We start from the raw sequence: 24,027 nt of genomic DNA on the forward strand, positions 1-24,027 counted from the left end.
TCTGAGATACACAAGTTTTCAATACCAATACTTTACATTTACTTTAGTACTTACATTATACTCAGACACTACTCCTTTATAAACTTCATAAAACTCTTCAACATTAATCCGATCCATGTTAAACTGTATTTTAAAAAAAAGAAAAACATAAGTCAACCAAAAAAATAGAATGAATCACACTTAGCACTCAATATTTATGTTCTCTTAGACATATTTTCTTTAAAATTTAAACCCTGAAGAAATTAGTCTTTGAAGAAGTATTAAAGTTCAGTCCATCAATAATAAATTATTGTTTATCAAAAATAAGAATTTATTTGTAACATTTATTGAGTACTTAATATATCAAGCATTGTTCCAGGTGCTGTTCATGTACCATCTTATTTAATTATAACAATAGCCCTACAATGTAAGTAATGTTAACAGCTCCAATTTACGAATGAGGTGAAGACTCAGTGGGGTAATATAACCTTCACTACCTGGCATTCCATCTCAAACTGTCTGATCCCACTGATTGGGCTCTCAACTACTGTAATCTATCTTATTGAAAAAAAAAACCTCATTCTTCATACAAAAAAGACATAGGCACAATGTAATTTTGTTTATCAATAGATCAATGGCAAAAGAAAGCAACATTACCAAAGAAAATTTCTTCAAATTTTGTAGAGGGGCCTGGAAATAATACTCTTATCCTCCCAGGCATTCAGAAAAAGCCCTTAGTTAGTCTGGCTCATAATAAAGCACTGATACCATTCATCTGAAAATCCTACTATTCTTCAGAAAGAATTGTCAGAGTATGCTAGTAAGGTAAAGCTACAATGACTCATTCTTATCCAGGCTGGATTCAAACTTAAAAATAAAATTTCATTAAGTTCTAGAGTTTTAAGAACCAAAACTTTCAATTTTTAAAAACTAGACACAGACTTTTGTTTTCCTCCCTACTTTGTCCTTTTATTGTTGCCAGGATTGAAGATCACGGAGCTTCTCCCTACCCAGACAACAGTTCAAACTATTTATTTTCATAGTTCAGTTCAGTGCAGTCACTCAGTTGTGTCCGACTTTTTGTGACCCCATGGACTGCAGCACAGCAGGCTTCCCTGTCCATCACCAACTCCAAGAGCTTGCTCAAGCTCATGTCCATCGCGTCAGTGATGCCATCCAACCATCTCATCCGCTGTTGTCCCCTTTTCCTCCTGCCTTCAATCTTTCCCAGCATCAGGGTCTTTTCAAATGAGTCACTTCTTCGCATCAGGTGGTCAAAGTATTGGAGCTTCAGCTTTAGCATCAGTCCTCCCAATGAATATTCAGGACTGATTTCCTTCAGGATTGACTGGTTGGATCTCCTTGCAGTCCAAGGGACTCTCAAGAGTCTTCTCCAGGACCACAGTTCAAAAGCATCGATTCTTCAGCACTCAGCTTTCTTTATAGTCCAACTCTCACATTCATACATGACTACTGGAAAAACCATAGCTTTGACTGCTATGGACCTTTGATAGCAAAGTAATGTCTCTGCTTTTTAATATGCTATCTAGGTTGGTCACAGCTTTTCTTCCAAGGAGCAAACGTCTTTTAATTTCCTGTCTGCAGTCACCATCTGCAATGATTTTGGAGCCCCCCAAAATAAAGTTTCCATTGTTTCCCCGTCTGTTTGCCATGAAGTGATGGGACCGGATGCCATGATCTTAGTTTTTTTAATGTTGAGCTTTAAGCCAACTTTTTCACTCTCCTCTTTCACTTTCATCAAAGGTGGTGTCATCTGCATATCTTGAGGTTACTGATATTTCTGCTAGCAATTTTGATTCCAAATTGTACTTCATCCAGCCTGGCATTTCACATGATGTACTCTGCCTAGGCAACACAGCTATTACAGGGAGGGAACTTGTTTGATTTCAATATCTTATTCAATATTCATATAACTTCTTATATTACTAATATTATAAAATAATAACAGGGTGAAAAGTGAAAGTAGTAGTTGCTCAGTCTTGTCTGACTCCTTTCAACCCCATGAACTATAGCCTGCCAGGCTCCTCTGTCCATGGAATTCTCCAGGCAAGAATACTGGAGTGGGTTGCCATTCTCTTCTCCCGGGGATCTTCCCAACCCAGGCATCAAACTCTGTCCTCCTGCATTGCAGGTGGTTTCTTTACCATCTGAGCAACCAGGAAAGCCCAAATAACAAGGTATAATTTATTAAATATTTGGTAATTTGAACTGGAAATTCTTCAAAGTATTGTGTAGCTTTAATTTATTTAGTGCACAAAATAAACCATAGCGGCAAATAATATTATCATTCCCTAGTTGAGAAAATTGAAGATAAGAATGGTTAAAATCTGGCCAAGTTTATAACCTAGAAAGTAGAAGATCCATGATTCAGAAATAGGGTTTACTGATTTCAAAAATCACAATGATTCTGATTGCCATTAAACTACCATGCCTCCCCCATAAATTCAATTAATCTTTTTTAAAACAAATTATTCTTTCTTTCCCACTGAGCACTTACTATGGGCAATCACTATGCTAGGCTGTAAGCCTAGAGTTAGATTAATGTTTAATTCTAAAATGTTCACACTGATTACTACTTAAGCAGGCTTAGATCCCATAATCCTGTGGCTGACTACATCACCAAGCTAATACTTTGAGAACGCTGTTGCTATCAATTTCATTACAGTCCTGGGCAAGACTCTTCAAATATTAAATTTCTCATTTGTCTCCAAGCTGTGCCTGATAACTTTGCAAACTAGCTGATACATCTAATCTTTTCTCATTTTATGAGCATTCCCACCAATCTGGGATACAAAACAGGCAGAACCCCAGACAGTGCCCTGACCTCTGATCTGGGCTGATGCAGACTTCATAGAAATCAAAAGGAGTTCCTTTCCAGAGAAAGAGAAAATAAACTGGTATGAAAATTCTTTCCGGAACTGGTAATTCACTACCATAACAACACAAACTTGCTGTTTTTCAAAAACTGTAAAATGCAAATTATTAATTGGATTCCTATAATAATTGTACCAATTTATCTGTCAAATGCAATGATAAGTGTACCACAAAGACACAGAAGAGCTCTAGAGAAGTTAATATTGTTTCTTCAGTGAAGGGTTTCCTGGAAATGTGTCAGCAGGGCGATTTTGAATGATTGTGGACTCCGGAGGCTTACTGGTGTGACTGCCAAGAGAGGGGCTGAAATGTGCTAACTCTAAAGATCCTGAGAGAAAGTCCAGAAACCAGCAAAGGTCCTGGTCAGGGAAAAAGCCAAATTGATTCTCTTCTTAGTCACAAATCCAGACAACAAAATTTCATTATAAGTACTTAGCTTAAAACTATTTCTTGTTTGGAGGAATTAAATGCATTGTTTCAGTGTGCATTTACTTTGCAACTAAAGTTCCAGGAATTATATAAATCTGCTTTATAAGCTTAAATTAGATGTACCATTGGACAGTCAGCTCTCTGTGAGAGATTATACTGGTAAAATCATTTCAAAAATATTTTTTACTAAAAGTTATCGTGTTCAACATATCTTTTTGCTTTTAATGTCTTGAGTTCACAAGTGCACAGAGAAAATTCAATGTAAAACGTATTAAAGCATACTGTGTAAAAAACACACACACACACACACACACACAGTTCATCAGTAAGTTAATGACTCTTGCAAACTACCTACCATCTGCATAGCTGAGATTTCAAAACCTGCATCTCGGATAGTCATCAGGATCTTTCCCAGAAGTCCTGAAAATACGGAACAAATAAGTGCAAAAATACAAAATTTCTAAGGCATTTTAGCTTTATAGAAATGCAAATTTTCTATATCAAAGTATTTTGCTTAAACACTTGGGCTTCCCTGTTGGCTCAGACAGTAAAGAATCTACCTGCAATGCAGGAGACCCAGGTTTGATCCCTTGGTTGGGAAGATCCCCTGTAGAAGGGGGAATACTCCAGTATTCTCACCTGGAGAATCCCATGGACAGAGAAGCCTAATGGGCTGCAATCCATAGGGTCACAAAGACTTGGACAAGATCGAGCAACTAACACTTGCTTACACTATGTAAGAGTGAATCACACAAACCTGCCCAGGAAATCTAGGCCTCTAATACTGTGACCCCATTTGATTCAGTAACCCCATTTGATTTTGCAATCCCAAATGTTTAGTAAAGTGCTTCAGGAATATTGACAATCACTTTTTTCAGTTTTGAAAACTATTTTTTAAATTTATTTTTAATTGGAGGATAACTGCTTTACAATGTGGTGTTGGTTTCTGCCATTCAACAACGTGAACCAGGCATAAGTATTCATATATCACCTCCCTCTTGAACCTCTCTCCCAGTCCTGCCCCCAGCCTATCCCTCTAACTACAGCACCTTGTTGAGCTGTGTTATGAAGAAACTTCCCACCAGCTATCTGTTTTACACCTGGTAAGGTATATGTTGCAATGCTACTCTCTCATTTCATCCCACCTTCGCCCTCCCCCACTGTGTCTACAAGTCTGTTCTCCTCAAAACCAATCTTGAAGACTATGCAAAAAACTTTTAAGAACCTGAAGTCTAGTGATATTAAAAACTACAAAAATCAAAGAGTTAAACTAATATTATAAAAAGATGTGGTATTAAAGTACCAGATATGGAAGGAGTCCAAAAGAACTCAAAGGCAGAGAAACGTCAAATTAAAAATGAAGAGGAGAACAGAAGCTTCAGTGGGAAACGAAGGCAGGAAGTAGCTCTTTAAGGTTATAGACAGATGGGATTATATAGGGACAAAGGTATAAAAAGAGACAAGGCATAAAGCTGGGGAAAATGTGAACCTGTGTACACAATAGTGTCTGTGGGTGTGCTCAGACATTTCAGTGTGTGCCTTCAGATTCTTTGCGATCCCATGGACTATAGCTTGCCAGGCTCCTCTGTCCATGGGATTTCCCAGGCAAGAATACTGGAGTGGGTTGCCATTTCCTTCTCCAGGGGATCTTCTGGACCCAGGGATTGAACCCAGGTCTACTGCTTGGCAGGTGGATTCCCAGGTCACTGGTGCCACCCGGGAAGTCCATATACAATAGTAAGAGGTCAAAAAAGAAAAAAGCTAAAAAGGAAAAGAGATTTAACCCAAATTTATAAAGGCCTTGGATGTCAACATGAAGAATTTGGTCTTTATGCCACAAATAGCAATTTTTATAATGGTGGTTTCAGACTCTGAAGGTCTAGAACTGATTTTTCAGATTCCATTCCTGCTGCTCTTGCTAAGTCGCTTCAGTTGTGTCCAACTCTGTGCGACCCCATAGATGGCAGCCCACCAGGCTCCCCCGTCCTTGGGATTCTCCAGGCAAGAACACTGGAGTGGGTTGCCATTGCCTCCTCCAAGGCATGGAAGTGAAAAGTGAAAGTCAAGTCGCTCAGTCGTGTCCAACTCTTCGCGACCCCATGGACTGCAGCCTACCAGGCTCCTCTGCCCATGGGATTTTCCAGGCAAGAGTACTGGAGTGGGGTGCCATTGCCTTCTCCATTAGTCTCCTATAAAAATCTAAGTTTCTTTTTTTCAAGTAAACTGAAATTCTTTTTCTCTCTTTCACACATTACACACACAGACACACTCCCTATTCTGGATCATCTTGATGCTTACCTAATGATCCCAAATAACTAGTATCAGTAACAAATAAGTAGTATCAGTGCCTGAATGTGTATTTTTATTTATTATCTTACTGCTGCCAAATAGGCTATTTTAATCACAGCTGGCTGAGGCATGAAAAAACAAGCAAACAAAAAAGACAAGGACAGATCTATTTCTAAAAAGATACATTAATACCAACTGAAGGCCAAATGATACAATAGCATGCTGTAGAAAGAAAGCTTTCTCAGAAGTTTCAAGAGTACACTAGGTCCCTGCCAAATGCAGAATACTCAGCGCCATATTCATGTTGAACTTACTGATTTTCCACAAACATCTTTTGTCACATTAACGTTAACCTAAATTTTATCGATTTTATAGTTTTGTTTGTAATGAATCTGTAAACTGTTTTAGTTATACAGCTGTATGTGCAAAAGTTTACATTTATTTGTATATGTGGACATACTTAAGTTACATTATAATTAAAATAATTTATATCAACACTGAGAATCCAGTGAGAAAAATCTTCCTTCATAAGAAACACAGCCAAAAGAAATGAATCACTGAAAATGTGAACAGGAGAATATAGGAAGATTATTAATGTAATAATAATGGGTGAGCTGGTCTGAAGAAAAGAATAAGAGACGGAAAGAATAGTAAAGGCTGTTGACATCATCTATTCTGCTGATTAGACTTGCATGGTAGAAGTAAAGAAATAAAGAAGTAATGAATATAAGATATTTCAAAAAAAAGGTAATAAGACTAAAGTGAACATAGAGCATGAAGATGAAGGAATAAAGGATTTGAGACTAAGTGACCAAAAGAATGATAGCACTTGTAAGATGAAAACAAAGCTATGAAACTGAATTAAGAACAAAGATACTGAATTAATTTGTACACAGAAACAGAATTTTAGAGCAGAACACTGAGAAGACAGTATATCCAATGGCAGAAAAAATCATCAAGGAATGAATGAATAAACTCCCTTTATTAAATTGGTAATGTGGGGTCTTCCAATAGATAGACATATAATGAGGCATAGAGAGGTTAGAGTTGAAGTGATGAGAAGAGAGCAGTATTTGTTTGATAAAAATAAGGGGAAAAAAAAAAAAGAGAGAGATGAGAGGAATGAGTTTTGAGAAAATACCTGAAGTGTGGGGACTGAAGAATGAATTCTTCAAATGAATAAAGACATGTAAAAGGACATTTGCAAGAGAATCAAGAAGAAAAATATCACAGTAGTATTATAATATGAAAAGGAAAGGAAAATTCTTGGAATATAGGGATCTTTAAGAATGAAAGGAAATTAAGCACCCTGGAAATTAAGATAAATCCGCTGGCTTAAGCAAGATGGTATGACGATATTAAAGAAAGTCGTATCAACAGAGGGTTAGGAAAGAGAAGTTTTGCATGTACATGCTCAGTCATATCCGCCCCTTTTTGAGACCACATGGACTGTAGCTCACCAGACTCCTCTGTCCATGGGTATTTCAGGCAATGATTCTGGAGTGGGTTGCCATTCCCTTTTCTAAGGATCTTCCCAACCCAAGAACTGAACCTGTGTCTCCAGCATCTCCTACATTGACAGGCGGATCTTTTACCACTGAGTCACCTGGGAAGCCCCAACCTATTAGTAATCTGTATCAAATAGTCAGATGACATTTGACATTGGACACAGGAGTGATAACCAAAATTTCAAGACTTTTATCAATAGGAAAAATATAGGTAAGAAAAGAAGAAAGTAAATTAATTGTTGGGAACTTAGCCCTTTCACAGGAAGTTATTCCATTTAATCCTTACAGCAATACGCTAAAACGGGGATTACCATCCGACTACAGAAGGAGACTATATGAAGATTTGGAGAAGATAAATAAAATTTGCTTAACATCACAAAACTACTGGGTCTCCATATCAGTCTTTCTGCCTGTTTTAATAGGAAAAAAGGAATGTATGGAAGCCTGATATGTGAAACTCACTAGACAATGTGACTTCCTGAGGCAAGTGCCATGTTCATTCTAAGACTCATGGTATCTCAGCCATTAAAAAGAATACATTTGAATCAGTTCTAATGAGGTGGATGAAACTGGAGCCTATTATACAGAGTGAAGTAAGCCAGAAAGAAAAACACCAATACAGTATACTAACGCATATATATGGAATTTAGAAAGATGGTAACAATAACCCTGTGTACGAGACAGCAAAAGAGACACTGATGTATAGAACAGTCTTTTGGACTCTGTGGGAGAGGGAGAGGGTGGGATGATTTGGGAGAATGGCACTGAAATACGTATAATATCATATATGGAACGAGTCGCCAGTCCAGGTTCAATGCACGATACTGGATGCTTGGGGCTGGTGCACTGGGACGGCCCAGAGGGATGGTATGGGGAGGGAGGAGGGAGGAGGGTTCAGGATGGGGAACACATGTATACCTGTGGCGGATTCATTTCAATATTTGGCAAAACCAATACAATATTGTAAAGTTTAAAAATAAAATAAAGTTTTAAAAAAATAAAATGAAAATAAGACTCATGGTATCTCTAGTGACACTGGTGTCACTAGTCTAGCATGGACGTAGCAGGTGGCTGACAAAGATTGCTCACTGAATAACAAAGTTAATAAAAGAAATAGCCAGAAGAAAGAAACAATCATAGCTCTCGGCCTGATGCGAGTCTGAGAAACTCTAAGACTCTTCAGAGCACAGTTAGAAAACACCAGAAAATTGTAAAGGAGTAATTAAAATTAGAGAAGGGAAAAAAATTTTTTTTTAATTTTTGGTTTAACAATTCAAGAAAAACAAGTTCATGGTGACTTCATGCCACATACAAACATTAATTCTAATGAATTCAAGGTAAATGTAAAAAAAATAAAATAAACAAAATTGCCTGGGAAAACATCTAGATGATTATTCTCTTCTCATGATATAAGTAGCCTTTTGAAAAGGAGAGAAAGAGGTTGGCTGAAAGCTTCAATTCCAGCTCTGAACAGAATCACCCTCCTCCAACATGAAATCTTCTTTCATATCTCTTTCCACATTTTTATTCCTTTCTACCTTGGTCCATTTTTTCCTCTCACTCTCACCATCAGACCACCTTCTAACTCTTTCCCCAGTGTCTTTTGAAACCCTGAAATATTTTGAACAGTCTTTACATCTTCAGTCTCAGCTACCCACCACAAGCTCTTCTTACTCAGAATTAATCTTCATTTTTCACTTACCTACAATCATAACAGGTTAAAGGTTTGCCTCCTCTTTTCCCTTGCTATGATTTAAGTTTTTGTGTACTATCTAAGCTCATATGTTGAAATATTAATGCCCAATGTGATGATAGGGGCCTTCTCTGGTGGCTGCGGGTTCAATCCCTGGGTTAGGAAGATCCCCTGGAGAAGAAATGGCAACGCACTCTTGCCTGGGAAATCCCTTGGACAGGGGATTTGGACAGGAATCTGGCAGCCCACAGTCCACAGGATCACAAAGAATCAGACTCGACTTAGTGACTAAACAACAATGGATGGTAGGAGGAGGTTGTGCCTTTGGGAGGTGCTTAAGTCATGAGGTCGGAGCCCTCATAAATGAGATTAGTAAAGGTCGAGATTTTAGATGCATTAGTAAATCAAGATCCAATTATGATATCTATAAGAAAGCAAGTTTAAATATGAAGACACAGGTAGGCTGAAAATAAATGGATGGAAAAAGATATACCATGCAAACAATAAGTATAAGAAAGCTGGAGTGGTCATATTAATTTTAAATAAAGTAGAATTTATGAAAGGGGTATTATACAGATAAATGTCCTAAGAGGTATTCAAACACAGAACTTTAGACAGACAGCTGAAAGAAAGTGGATATTCATGACAAAAAGAGCATACAGCAAATGTATGGAGAAGAAAAATAGCAAGGTTCTTTTGGGAAAGGGGAAATGAGACAGGAGAGAGCATAGCAGAGGTGGCAGAAGACACTGGTAGAAGGACTCTTGGACCTTATACAGAGGTTTGAATGTCATCCTATAGGCCAAAAGTTCCCCAAACTTTTTGGTTTCATGGACCTCTTCTTAGAAATTATTAAAAATTCTAAAACACTTTTATGTACTAGGTTATATTGATAAATATTTGCTGTATTTTAAATTAAAACAGTAAATTTTAAAATATTTATTAATTTAAATATAACAAAAATTCTTTACATTTTAACATAAATACAATTTTTATGAGAAAAATGACTTTTCCAAAACAATAAAAAATTAGGGAGGAGAGATAGTTTCATGTTTTAAAAAATCTCTAATTTCTAATTTAATGAAAAGCAGCTGCCTTCTCACATCTGCTTCAACTTTCAGTTTGCTGCTCTGTGTTGTTTGCTTAAAATATGTAGATTTGGGTGGAAAATGTAGTATTTTAATAGTCTAATAAAATTTTATATATTCTTCTTTCTTTGACAAGAAGTAGTTTCTTAAAAGCTCACTGCAACATATAATTTCAAACTTCTACCAATGAACGTTTTTTAACCTTGTTACACTAAAATCCACTGGTCTATCTTATACTCTGTATTAATCTTCTATCCTTGCATGATTTTGTAACATTATACACATTGTTTGGAAAATTCTATTATGCAGATCTTCCAAATGCTGACTCTACTACACAACATCGAAAACTTGTCAAATACCAATTTCATCAGAATAGTCTAAGTATTGGGAAGCTGTTCAAGATGGTGCATACAGTTTTCCAAACTCTTAACTCTAATTTTCACTTGTAATTTTATCTTCTTTTGGATTTTTATCTTGAGCAACAATTATTTCCAGTTGTCACTTCTTTTAAATGACAGGCTTATTTTAAAGAAAATGCCAAATAGCCTTATCTGAATAACCATAGATGGTCATTCTTTCAAGTAAAAATGGTACAACAGCTGTATATGTATTTCTCCTAAAGATAACATTACATTTCAATATGGATCAAAACTGCTTTATGCATACTTCCCATTTCTTCACACAGAATATTATAAATATTTTGACTTGAGGGTCAAAACTTAAGTTAATAATTTTAACTGTTTCATCAAGGATATTCTTAAGTGAAAGCGGCTTTTTAAATTTTTCTGCAAACACAAGATGGTTAAAAATATATTGACCACTGGTACAGTCTGCTACCACTATCCTGATCTTTGCTGAGGTGCCAGCAGTTTTACACACCATTGCTTCTGCACCATGGGTCCAAATGTCAACACATTTTAAAACGCAAATAAATGCTTAGTACTTATGAGATTTGGTCTCGAGGATACATGAAAAGATCTTATTTATAATAATAAAGAAAAATTTTACATGATTACATAAGAATCCTGATGTCAATATGAAAGTCGTATTTATTTATTTATTTTGTTTGTTTGGTTTTTTTTTTTATGAAAGTCATATTTAGTCCTATGCATTCACCAATACAAAGAGAAATATACAATCTAGTATAAATCTATAAATCACATTAAACTATGCCCTGTAGGTCATATTTACACATTGAACAGAATAACTCTATTCACAGATAAACCAATAAAAATTATAGTCCAAGCAGCCCTGACACTGTGCCAAGAACAGTCAGACATGAGTTCAAGGGTACTGCTTTTTTTAATATTCAGTTGGTTATGCACAGAGGCATGATAAAGAGGCATTTAAGAAAACTGTTCTGTGTTTAACAGCTTGAAACGACAATCAATAACCTTATGTCCTTTACTTTGTTCTAGACAGAAAATGTTCAGCTGACTAAACAAATGACAATAACTATGTAAATAAGGTAACAAACAACAAAAAAGGTACAACTGCATGCTCCACAGCAAACATGTTCAAAAGGGTCAAACAAAGCAGGTGCTTATTTGGCTGGTGTTTGCACAGTTAACTTGTTTTTTAATAATTTGCTTATAACTCCATGAATGCTACCTAAATGTTTTGAATGTCAAATCGCCTCTCCATCTCCACTCCTCCTCAGTTCATATCCTGGTATCTTTCATCTGAACTGTTCTAAAGCCTTTTTAATAAGCAGCCACCCTCCATCCAGTCATCAACAATACATCTATTACTTCATCTTTCTAAAAAGGCTTGCTTCTCCTGGGTTTAGGAGCTTCCTACCCTCTCTTAGGAAAAACTAAACCATTTGACTGGAAAGGGAATTGCCATCTTCTTACATGACCCTATAACCACAAGCTTCAGCCAGCGGTCAAGAAGTGGAGGCCAGACCTAAACAAGGTCAATCATAGCACTCAGCTGGCTGGGCCAAACCCAGGAATGGGCTGAGAATTGGTACAATTCAGAGTACCTTCCCTGACCCAATCAGACTTCTGCCCTGGAATTTCTCAGCTAGAGTCAGGGGAAAAACAACTCTTTCCACTATGCTTCTAAGTATATGAGACTCTCATTGCTGGCAACCCAACCTCTCTCCCAAAGTGCTATTAAAAGCTAATCTGCAAGCATTAAAGTGAGTCAAAAGCCAGAGAGAACAAAGATGCTGAGCAAGTCTCCCTAAGCCAAACTCAGCTCCTAATCTACTTCCAGCACTATCCTTAAATGAGACAAATAGGAAATTCAAGTTGGGTTTCTGTCAGCTGTACTAACAGTGTCTTCATCAAGCCCCCTTTTTATATGAGGTGATACACTGTAGCCTGAGGGAAAAAAGGCTATAGCCGGGTGATAAAGAAGAAACAGTACATTTTGAAAGCTGCAGTACTCTGATGTGTGCTTTCTAATAAAAAAATTAAAGTCAGCAAATATCTTAGAAAAAAATCATAAGCATAGGCACATAATCAAAAACTGAAATTTGAAGATTCCCCTTCTGTCTACTAGGGCTTCCCCAGTAGCTCAGACAGTAAAGAATCTGCCTGCTTATAAGAGACCTGGGTTCTATCCCTGGGTTGGGAACCTGGAGAAGGGAAGGGCAACTCACTCCAGTATTTTTGCTTGAAGAATTCCATGGACAGAGAAGCCTGGTGGGCTACAGTCCATGGGGGTCGCAAAGAGCAGACACAACTGAGCAACTGCCACTTCTGTCTATAAAGTTCATAAATGATCATGGTTGGAGAGTGTAAGAAAAGTAACTAATGATAAATATTCAGGTACACTGAAGTCCAAACAGTATTTTTAGAAATAGTAGACTTAACTATTAAAAAAAAAAAAAGATTGGAACCAAATAAGGGAAATAAAATTGCAAGGAAACTGAATAAAACAGGCACTTTAACACCAATTGGTATCAATAAAATAAAAAGGACAGTAAAGATTTTCATTCAATTTAAATCATATAACACAACATGGTTTGCATCATTTGGAAGAAAATAAGGGCATCAGGATTATATGATCCAGGATGGATGCATAAGTGTCACATAAAGTACCCCAGGGGCTTCCCAGGTAGCTCAGTAGTAAAGAAATTTCCTGCTAATGCAGGAGATGCAGGTTTGATCTCTAGGTTGGGAAGATCTCCTTGAGTAGGGAATGTCAGCCCACTCCAGTATTCTTGCCTGGGAAATCCCATGGACAGAGGAGTCTGGTGAGCTACAGTCCATGCTGTCGCAAAAAGATTTGGACACAACTGAGCTCAAACTGAGCGCACACTAGGGACCCTAGGTCACCAAGGCAAGTATAATGAGGTGCTAATATAATGTTTTAAGATTTTTAGGGGCATGAAAGCAGCAACATGATGAGAGTCTTCAGGACTGAGACAAGCTTCTCCCAACAGTTACAATGAAAACATGGCTTGAATTCAAAATGGAAATAAACGTGGGGTTTTTTTCCCCAGTTTTAAATAAATACATAAATTGAAATACAGTATACATTTTTGAGAATCTGTTGTTTCTCCCTCCAATCTGTACCTGGTCAGGGTAAATAAATCACTGTTAACAGACCTGCCTTCGTTTGGTTCTGTTATCTGCTATCACCCCTGCAAAAATGGGCTCTTAGACTGAAAGGCACCCCTTATGTGTTTCATTAGGGTTATATTGCTCATAATAACCTACAGTTGAAATGAGTTGTTCTATCTGTACAGCTGCCAAAGAGGAGTAAACGTGCGGCACACAGAGAGGACGGTTATCGGCAATGACGACACATGAGATATTTGGCCAGGGACCAAGTGTGTCAATTTGCTCTCCAGGCCACAGATGTAAGGGCTGGTGAACACTTCAGTCTGAAGAGCCATCTCCTTTGCCTATATCAATCTAACCTCTCTACAGTCTCAGTTTCTTTCCTCGTCTGTAAAAGGGGGTAATACCTACCTCACCGGGTTGTCACAATGATTAAATGTGTCTGAATATGTAAAATTCTTAGAACAGCCAGTGGCAAACAACAGCATTATTAGGTAATGTAAGCAGCAGTAGAGACTTCCCTGGTGGCTCAATCAGACATGACTGAGCATCTAGCAGCAGCAGGGTAGTAGTAGTTGTATAGTCGCTAAGTTGTGTCCGACTCTTTGCGACCCCATGAACTGTAGCCCACCAGGCTCCTCTGTCCATGGGATTTCCCAAGCAAGAATACTGGAGTGGGTTGCCATTTCCTACTCCAGGGCATCTTACCAATCCAGGGATCAAACCCATATCTCCTGCATTGGCAGGTGGATTCTTTACCACTGAGCCACCAGGAAAGCCCCAGTAGAGTAGTACTAGAGCCAATAATCACCTCAGTGTGTTAGGATACACATCTGGGCTTATACAATTAGCATGAATTTAATTTTCAGCAGTACTGTTAAAATGCAAACATTCTGTTAAACTGGACATGGAACAGCAGACTGGTTCCAAATTGGGAAAGGAGTGTGTCAAGGCTGTATATTGTCACCCTGCTTATTTAACTTATATGCAGAGTACATTATGTGAAATGCTGGACTGGATGAAGCACAAGCTGGAATCAAGACTGCCAGAAGAGATATCCATAACCTCAGTTATGCAGATGACACCACCCTTATTGCAGAAAGCGAAGAACTAAAGAGCCTCTTGCTGAAAGTGAAAGAGAGTGAAAAAGTTGTTTTAAAACAACATTCAGAAAACTAAGATCATGGCATATGGTCCCATCACTTCAAGGCAAATAGATGGGGAAACAATGCAAATAGTGACATTTTCTTGGACTCCAAAATCACTGCAGATGGTGACTGCAGCCATGAAATTAAAAGAAAGATTAAAAGCTCCTTGGAAGAAAAGCTATGACCAACCTAGACAGTATATTAGAAAGCAGAGACATTACTTTGCCAACAAAGGTCTGTCTAATCAAAGCTATGGTTTTTCCAGTAGTCATGTATGGATGTGAGAGTTGGACTATAAAGAAAGCTGAGTGCCAAAGAACCGACGCTTTTGAACTATGGTGTTGGAGAAGACTCTTGAGAGTCCCTTGGACTGTAAGATCTAACCATTCAATCCTAAAGGAAATCAGTCCTGAATATTCATCTGAAGGACTCATGCTGAAGGTGAAACTCCAATACTTTGACCATCTGATGCAAAGAACTGACTCATTGGAAAAGACCCTGATGCTGGGAGATTGAAGTGGGGAGGAGAAGGAGACAACAGAGGATGATATAGTTGGATAGCATCACCGACTCGATGGCCATGAGTTTGAGCAGGCTCTGGGAGTTGGTGATGGACAGGGAAGCCTGGCGTGCTGCAGTCCATGGGGTCATAAAGAGTTGGACATAACTGAGCGACTGAACTGAGCTGAGCCACAAGGGAAGCCCCAGTAGAGTAGTACTAGAGCTAATAATCATCCCAGTGTGTTAGGATACACAGCTGGGCTAATACAACTAGCGTGAAGTTAATTTTCAGCAGTACTGTTAAAATGCAAACATTTTATATGTTCTATTTGACAGGAGACTATTCTGTCACAGACACACCTCCAGGGGACTAATGCTAATGGTCATGTCACAGTGAATGAGATTGATGCAGTGACTGTGAGAAGCAGATAATAGGGTCAGCTCTATACCCAGCTAGAGCCACAATAGGGCCTGGCAACCTCACTGGTTCTCAGAAGGAAAGCCACTGCTGTCTAAGCCAGTCATGCCTGGCAAGCACCATGATAAATATGGGAGGAAGTCTGAGCAAGAAAAGAGGGAAGAAGAGGGTCCTTACACTTGACAAAGCAAGGCCTCTCTCTCTGACTAGGAACTCCTAGAAATATATGAGGTGAACTGTGTAAAGAGCTTGAGTTCTGTCTTAGTAGATGAGTATGTATATTAGTGAAACAACTTCTATAGGTTCATAAAGAATATGTACAGCTTTAAGTAGAATTTGAAACAAACTTTTGCCTATAAAAACCTCTGCAAGGGGAAAAAAGACAACACTTTATATTTACATCAAATTTTTGAAATAAAAAATCATAAAACAAAATGGCAAATGTAGGATAAGTCAGTTTATAACTCCCCATTTAAAGATAGTCTCTATTTTATAGATGGTACCATATTATGTATTTTGTCTATTTTACAGATAACCAATAAGGACCTACTATATTGCACAGCAACTCTACTCAGCACTCTGTAATGGCCTATATGGGAAAAGAATCTAAAAATGAGTGGATATATACATAACTGATTCACTCTGCTGTACATGTGAAACTAACAGAACACTGTAAGTCAACTACACTCTAATTAAAACTTTAAAAAGCAGCAGCCAGCCTGTTGTACAAGACAATTCATCACAATTTAGATGCTATGCTCCACAATCCTTACACTAAATAGGGGTGGTGAGAAATAAAAATGGAAGCTAAAGAAGTGTCAAAAAAGAATCTTGCATTGTATTTGAGCTGAGACCTGTGAAACATCAGGGTGAGACCTATGAAACAGAAGTTTTAATACTGATACAGCCAAGAATGCATGAACTAACAAAACTGATTTATAAATAGATATCATGTTTAATACTAATAATCAATTTAAAGCAAAATGAAAGAATTTGATTTCTTTTCAATTTTAAATCTTTTATTTCATTAGAAAATAGGTCTGTTTTATCCTTAAAATGTGATTAGTGTAAAGCAAACTACACTAATCATTAAGAGTTTGAGTTTAATTTTCAATGCCAAAATACAAAAGAAATAACAAACATTACTGAATTCAAGAGCAAGAATTTAGTACTAATCATAGCAAACATACATAACAAATCAACTTAGGCATAAAAGCCAGGTGCAAAAGCTTTCTGTTTCTTAGGCAGCAATATGTCACTAGGCAAGACCACTTCACTGATAATCTTCCAGTAATTCTTAATCAGATGAAAAGATAAATCCATAGATCAGCCTGGCTTCAAATGTTTGTTATGATATTTTGCTGGCTAGTAAGCAAAAATATTGTAGCATCACATGACATCAATTGCAGATGAGAGTTTGAATTCAGCAGAATTATTAAACTGAGAGCTGGCAACTTACGTCTTAGAGGATCTCAAATTCATTAGCTGATCATAAAGTTCATTCCGGTAGCAAGAAGACTTATAAAATACAGACCTAATTCATCGAAAAGCATTTCTGATTCTCCAATTCTACTACACACCCACAACTAAAATACACACTTCCTTACCAATGTCCTAACAACTGTAATCTGAAATTCTTTACAAGGCAATAAAAAGAGTAACCAATATAAGTTTACAGATGCACCCACAATATGGTAACTCAGTATATTAAAATTCATCACAATGTAATTGAGTAGAAAATAGTAAAGGCGGGTTCTACACCAACATTAGAGCAACAGAGAAGACCTATTGGATCTAAAAATCTCCAGGGAAAGGCCATCAAGAACCCCTCCTTATTGGGAAAAAAGGATGGACTCAGCACAGCAAAGGAAGCCAAGAACAATCAGCATCAGCATGGTTGAAATAAGATTACAATTTTAAAACATGGACAGTCCAAGAAAAACAAAGCAGGGTACCAAGCTGACAGGGCAAAAACTGAAAATTCTGTAGTATTAGGCAACAGACCATCAGAAGTCCAAAGTTAATACCAGGTTACCACGGAAAACAAGTCTATCACATAATCACAAAGCAATGCTACATTTTTAAACTACAGGATACTACTGCCAGCTTCCAGGCAGTGGGAGATTCTTTCTAATCTTGAAAGAAACCTATAGAATCATTTCACAGAACTGCAAAGAAAATGGCCAATAAACACTTGAAAGGAAAAAAAAAGAAAGAAAGAAAGAAACCAGTCCCTCTTCTGAAGGGTTGGAGAAAGCACAAGTCCCACTGGAAGTAGACATCACGTTTCTAGGAGATTTTCATGAATATGGTTGTACATGTGCTATACATGTTATAGGGGCTTCCCTGGTGGTAGTGCTGTTCAGTTGCTAAGACATGTCCGACTCTTTGCAACCCCATGGACTGCAGCATGCCAGACTTCCCTGTCTTTCACTATCTTCAAGAGTTTCTTCAAATTCATGTCCATTGAGTGGATGACGTCATCCAACCATTTCATTTTTCTGTTGCCCCCTTCTCCTCATGCCCTCTATCTTTTCCACCATCAGTGTCTTTTCCAGTGAGTCAGCTCTTCACATCAGGTGGCCAAAGTATTGGAGCTTCAGCTTCAGCATCAGTCCTTCCAATAAACATTCAGGGTCGATTTCCTTTAGGATTGACTGGTTTGATCTCCTTGCTGTCCAAGGGACTCTAAAGAGTCTTCTCCAACACCACAGTTTGAAAGCATCAATCCTTCACTGCTCAGCCTTCTTTATGGTCCAACCCTCACATCCATACATGACTACTGGAAAAACCCTAGCTTTGACTATATGGACCTTTGTCAGCAAAGTGATGTCTCTGCTTTTTAATACACTGTTTAGGTCGGTCATAGCTTTTCTTCCAAGGAGCAAGTGTCTTTTAAAGAACTTGCCTACCAATGCAGGAGACACAAGTTCGATCCCTGAATTGGGAAGATCGCATGGAGAAGGAAATGGCAACCCATTTCAGTATTCTTGCCTGGGAAACCCCATGGATAGAGAAGCATGGTGGGCTACAGTCCATGGGGTTGCAGGAGAGTTGGACACAACTTAGTGACTACATTATAACTTACCAATAGAAATTTGTTAGTTTTATAAGCAAGCACCAGAAAAGCCTGAAAAGGTAATTCAAAACCATGGGTCCATTAACTCTAAAATGAACAAAACCAAGTACAATTCTTTTCCCTTCCATAAAATTAGTTATGTTGTTTTGTTTTATTTTTACAACATATAAAGAAAAGGACTCTTGAAGCCTGTCTTTGCACAATTTTTAAAAATACGAACATTTATTTTCTTTATTCCAGTTATCCAAAGTCACCATTAAGGTGGAAACAAACTTAAACATCTTATTACAAAAACACTGCTTCTTTTGTTGACCTTAAATGACTCTATCTAATTTCCCCAGTTGGCAAGATTACATTGCCATTCATAGATAGGCTTAGAAGTAGACATAATGCCACAAATTATATAACTCTTGCTCCTCATCTGTTGGAAGCATAGTTTATATGCACTGGGTATGGGCCTCCATTTTTGGTTTATTTTCCAGCATGTCCTTATGTAGGGGGCAGTTTTGCTGACCATTATTTCTCAAAATGTGGTCCCTGCATCAGCAGCATTAGCCTGACTTGGAAATTTCAGAAATGAAGACATACTGAGTCAAACACTCTAAAGGTATGGCCCAGGAATCTCAAAATAGAGATTAACAATCCAGATCCAGTTATCCAGATGCTCACTAAAGTTTGAAAACTATGATTGGGAGCAAAAGATCTGAGGACAAGAGAGTATCATGATTACCACTCTCCTGGCCATGAAAAAGGCGAAGATGATCTGAAAAGCCTATGACTTTAATCTCTAGTCCACTTCTTCCTTAATCCCATTACTCCATACCTACATCATCTTAAAAAACAAGTCAAACACGTCTTAAATTCTTAAGTTCTGAATTTTGGGTCTTAATTTCCCCTACCCCTTTTTATACAATTTTTAAAGATATGCCTCATTGGAAAACAAGCAAAATGGAAGTAAGAGGGGTACATGGTGAAAGTAAATCTCCTTTCCACCCCAGATTCTCAGTCCTTCCTCTTAGAGGAAATTACTGTAATTAAGACTTTACATATTCTTCTAGAAATACTAAACGTACATACAAATACACATACATATATTTTTTGTTTGTTTGTTTTTAAGGAAATCAGAACATACTATACCATCTACTGGTTCCCTGGTGGCTTAGATGGTAAAGAATTTGCCTGCAATGTGGGAGACTCGGATTTTATCCTTGGGCTGGGAGGATCCCCTGGAGAAAGGAATGGCTACCCACGCCAGTATTCTTGCCTGGAGAATTCCATGGATAGAGGAGTCTGGGAGGCTACAGTCCATAGGGTAGTGAAGAGTCAGACAAGACTGAGCGACTACAGCTTCACTTTTAATACCATCTACTCTTTGCATTGCCCAGTTTCTAAATATTTACTGTAAAATATAAAAAGTACATGTTTTAGGCAAAATATGTAAGAGTTTAATAATTTTAAAGTGAACATCTGTGCTCAGAAAAAATCATAACACTCAGTTATTTCTATATCTATATCTATATCTATATATAACTGAATAATTTTGCTGTATACCAGAAACTAGCAAAACACTGTAAGTAAACTACATTTCAATAATGAAAAAAGACCCTTAAGATTATCCTAAAGAGACACTGCAGAGTGTTCCTTTGATAACTACGCTCTTCTGTAATGACCACCATGAAAATGGCTAAGGAGAAATAACTTCCCATTTGGCACACACAAGCCACTGTATGACAACACAGAGATGTAGTTGATGTAAGGTGGTGACAGGGTACAAATGAACTAACCACCGAAACAAGTGAGAACTTTGAACCACAAGCTTTCTAGAGTAGGAAGGTTGTGTGAATATGCAGAAAAGCAGTGTACCATTTATTAAACAACGCAAAAAGTAACGACACAGATCATATTTTCCAGCACTTCTCATAAGTATCAACTGCTCTCATCTTTTAACACATCATTTGGAAACCCAAGCTCTCTAGACTTCTGTAAGGTACCATCCCTTCTTTAGATGTATGCCTTTTTTCTTCCTCATAAGAATCAATTCTAATTAAATTGTAAGAATTTCCTCATTTATAATCTGTCATGGAACATGAGTCATCTTTTAAAGCCTTACCACACAAGATCATGCTACCATGGCTTTTCATTTTTAAAATATCTCCTGATAAAGTAACATGATGTGGCCCAAATCCCTGGGCCCCAGCTCCGGAGAGATGGGTCCTGCTCCTGGGTTAGTGGAAGGAAGCTGACCAAAGAACAAGACCAAAGCCTAAGTAGAAGAAAGTTGTCTTCCTCTGTCATTGTGCAATTACAGGGGCATTTCTGCAGAGGAGGAATAAGAAGGATACACAATCAATCAGTACCGGAGATCCCTCCAAAGGAGAAGAATGGGAACACACTGTCTTTGCAAACTCTTTGAGATATGTTTTCCTCAAGTCTAGACCATTTCTGGGCTTCCCAGGTGGCGCTAGTGGTAAAAGAACCTGCCTGCCAATGCCAATGCAGCAGACTTAAGAGATGCAGGTTTGATCTCTGAGTTGGGAAGATCTCCTGAAGAAGAAAAAGGCAACCCACTCCAATACTCTTGCTTGGAAAATCCCATGGACAGAGGAGCCTGGCAGGCTGTAGTCCATGGGGTTGCAAAGAGTCAGATGCAACTGGTGAGGCAACTTAGCACTCACAGCACAGAACATTTCTAACTATGTTCAGCATTACTTAATGACATTTCTAAAATTACATGGTCCTCTAACAGACATGAACATGAAAAATAAACAAGGGGAGTAGTATTTTGTCAAAACTCAGCATCTATTCTTGCATGGATCCTGTTCCTCCTTAAATACTCTGTGAATACCTAGAAAACATGTAGTCACAGCTATGGATTTTCCAGCAGTCATGTATGGATGTGAGAGCTGGACTATAAGGAAAGCTGAGCATTGAAGAATTGATGCTTTTGAGTTTTGGTGTTGGAGAAGACTCTTGAGAATCCCTTGGACAGCAAGGAGATCCAACCAGTCAATCCTAAAGGAAATCAGTCCTGAAAATTCATTGAAAGGACTGATGCTGAAGCTGAAGCTCCAATACTTTGGCCACCTGATGAGAAGAACTGACTCATTTGAAAAGACCCTGATGCTGGGAAAGATTGAAGGCAGGAGGAGAAGGGGACGATAGAGGATGAGATGGTTGGATGGCATCACCAACTCAATGGACATGAGTTTGAGCAAGTTCTGGGAGTTGGTGATGGACTGGGTAGCCTGGTGTGCTGCAGTCCTTGGGGTCGCAAAGAGTCGGACACGACTTAGTGACTGAACTGAACTGAACAGGTCAACAGGTGGATAATCTCAAAGTCATATGTGTCATGTTGCCTCAGTAACATCATTCCCTGAATGGTTAACTCTTAAATTCTAACATATAAAAAGGTGAAAAAAAGGAATGGGAAAATGAAGTTTCCTCAAACAAAATAATTCTCCTGCCAATAAATATAATTTCCTTCAGTAGTATATATACAGGTTGTCCCACGAGACTTAGTGTAGTAACTTAGAAATATAAATGCTAGAAATGTATAATAAAATATGATTTGAAAGTTATATAGATTTCTTTTTAAATATTTACCAAAACATAAACTGTATTCAAGCTACAAAACATGGAATAAATGTAAAAGAAATTTAAATTAATTTTATAAATGGTATTATTTGTTGCATTTATAATTCTAAAGTTATCAAAGCTTAAAATTACACTAAGACTTCTGAGAGATCTTAGAAGCCACTTTCCTTAATGTTATACTTCTTCCAGTGCTCTTTCAATAAAAACAGGTTTCATTCTAATCTCACTAGCGAGTAATGCCTAGCTAGATACGGGTCAAACTTTTCTGTTATTTTTATTAAACAACTGCTAAACAGACATTATTGAGAATAACGCTATGAGAAGCTACCTTGGTAAAGCAGAGTGCCACGGATACTCAAATTTTCCATCACTCCAAGAAATTCTCACCAAGTTAAAACCAAGAACAGGGGACTACCTCTGTGGAGTCATATGCATTACTGAAAACTAAAAGGTAACTCTTTCTTAACCTTCTTCGTGGTTGTTATTAACCTGCCACAGAAAACAAGCTTCAAATCTTCCACTTGGTATAAAATAAATGGCAACTCACTCCAGTATTCTTGCCTGGAAAATTCCATGGACAGAGGAGCCTGGCAGGCTACAGTCCATGGGGTCACAAAAAGTCGGACATGACTGATCAACTAAACAACTAAAAAGTAGCCTCTGATACAGGTAGATTACCAGAGGAAATACAGGATGTTCCTTGTGCTCAAAATTTATGATAAATGGTTCTCAAACTGGACATCAGATGTTCATCAGGATGACCTGGGAAAACTTTTATTTTTTCTTTTTTATTTAATTTAATTTTATTTTTTAACTTTACAATATTGTATTGGTTTTGCCATATATCAAAATGAATCCACCACAAGTATACTTGTGTTCCCCATCCTGAACCCTCCTCCCTCCTCCCTCCCCGTACCATCCCTCTGGGTCGTACCAGTGCACCAGCCCCAAGCATCCAGTATCATTCATCGAACCTGGACTGGCGACTCGTTTCATACATGATATTATACATGTTTCAATGCCATTCTCCCAAATCTTCCCACCCTCTCCCTCTCCCACAGAGTCCAAAAGACTGTTCTATACATCAGTGTCTCTTTTGCTGTCTCGTATACAGGGTTATTGTTACCAGCTTTCTAAATTCCATATATATGCATTAGTATACTGTATTGGTGTTTTTCTTTCTGGCTTACTTCACTCAGGATGACCTGGGGAAACTTCTAAAAAATATATTTGTTTATCGCTAATTGGAGGATAATTGCTTTACAATGTTGTGTTGGTTTCTGCCATACACCAACATGAATCAGCCATAGGTATACATATACGCCATCCCTACTGAACCTCTCTCCCACCTCTGACCCCTCTAGGTTAGGAGAGACTTTTCAAATACTTATTTCTGGCCTCCAGTCCAGACTTACTAAATTCTGAAGTTAGGGCCCAGAAATATGCATTTTAAAAGTCCCCCAAATGGTTCTGGTTCACTGAAAAGCTTGAGAAGCACTGTCTAGCACATCTCCATGGTTTCAGGTTCAAGTACCAAACGCCAACCATGTACAAACTTTATAGCACTTGAGGGAAACTGCGACACTGGTAGTCCCCAGTGAACCATGATCCCTGGTATTCATCAGTTCAGTTCAGTTACTCAGTTGTGTCCGACTCTTTGCGACCCCATGGACTTCAGTACGCCAGGCTTCCCTGTCCATCACCAAATCCCAGAGCTTGCTCAAACTCATGTCCATCCTCTGTCATCCCCTTCTCCTCCTGCTTTCAATCTTTCCCAGCATCAGGGTCTTTTCCGATGAGTCAGTTCTTTGCATCAGGTGGCCAAAGTATTGGAGTTTCAGTTTCAGCATCAGTCCTTCCAATGAATACTCAGGGCTGATTTCCTTTA

At 38.0% G+C, this 24,027-nt stretch overlaps 1 protein-coding gene across 1 annotated transcript in view; it reads right to left on the reverse strand.

Annotated features, from left to right (window-relative positions):
• NME7 (NME/NM23 family member 7) overlaps positions 1-24,027 on the reverse strand; it is a 248,899-nt gene that overhangs the window by 140,321 nt on the left and 84,551 nt on the right. The window contains exons 8-9 of the mRNA XM_010836690.1: positions 3,659-3,723; positions 55-123 (exon numbers count right to left, since the gene is read on the reverse strand). Coding sequence (XP_010834992.1) covers positions 55-123; positions 3,659-3,723 — 134 coding nt within the window. The remainder of the gene's footprint in view (positions 1-54; positions 124-3,658; positions 3,724-24,027) is intronic.

This window comes from Bison bison, unplaced genomic scaffold (assembly GCF_000754665.1).
Source record: "Bison bison bison isolate TAMUID 2011002044 unplaced genomic scaffold, Bison_UMD1.0 scf7180017864064, whole genome shotgun sequence".
Lineage (NCBI taxonomy): Eukaryota > Metazoa > Chordata > Mammalia > Artiodactyla > Bovidae > Bison > Bison bison.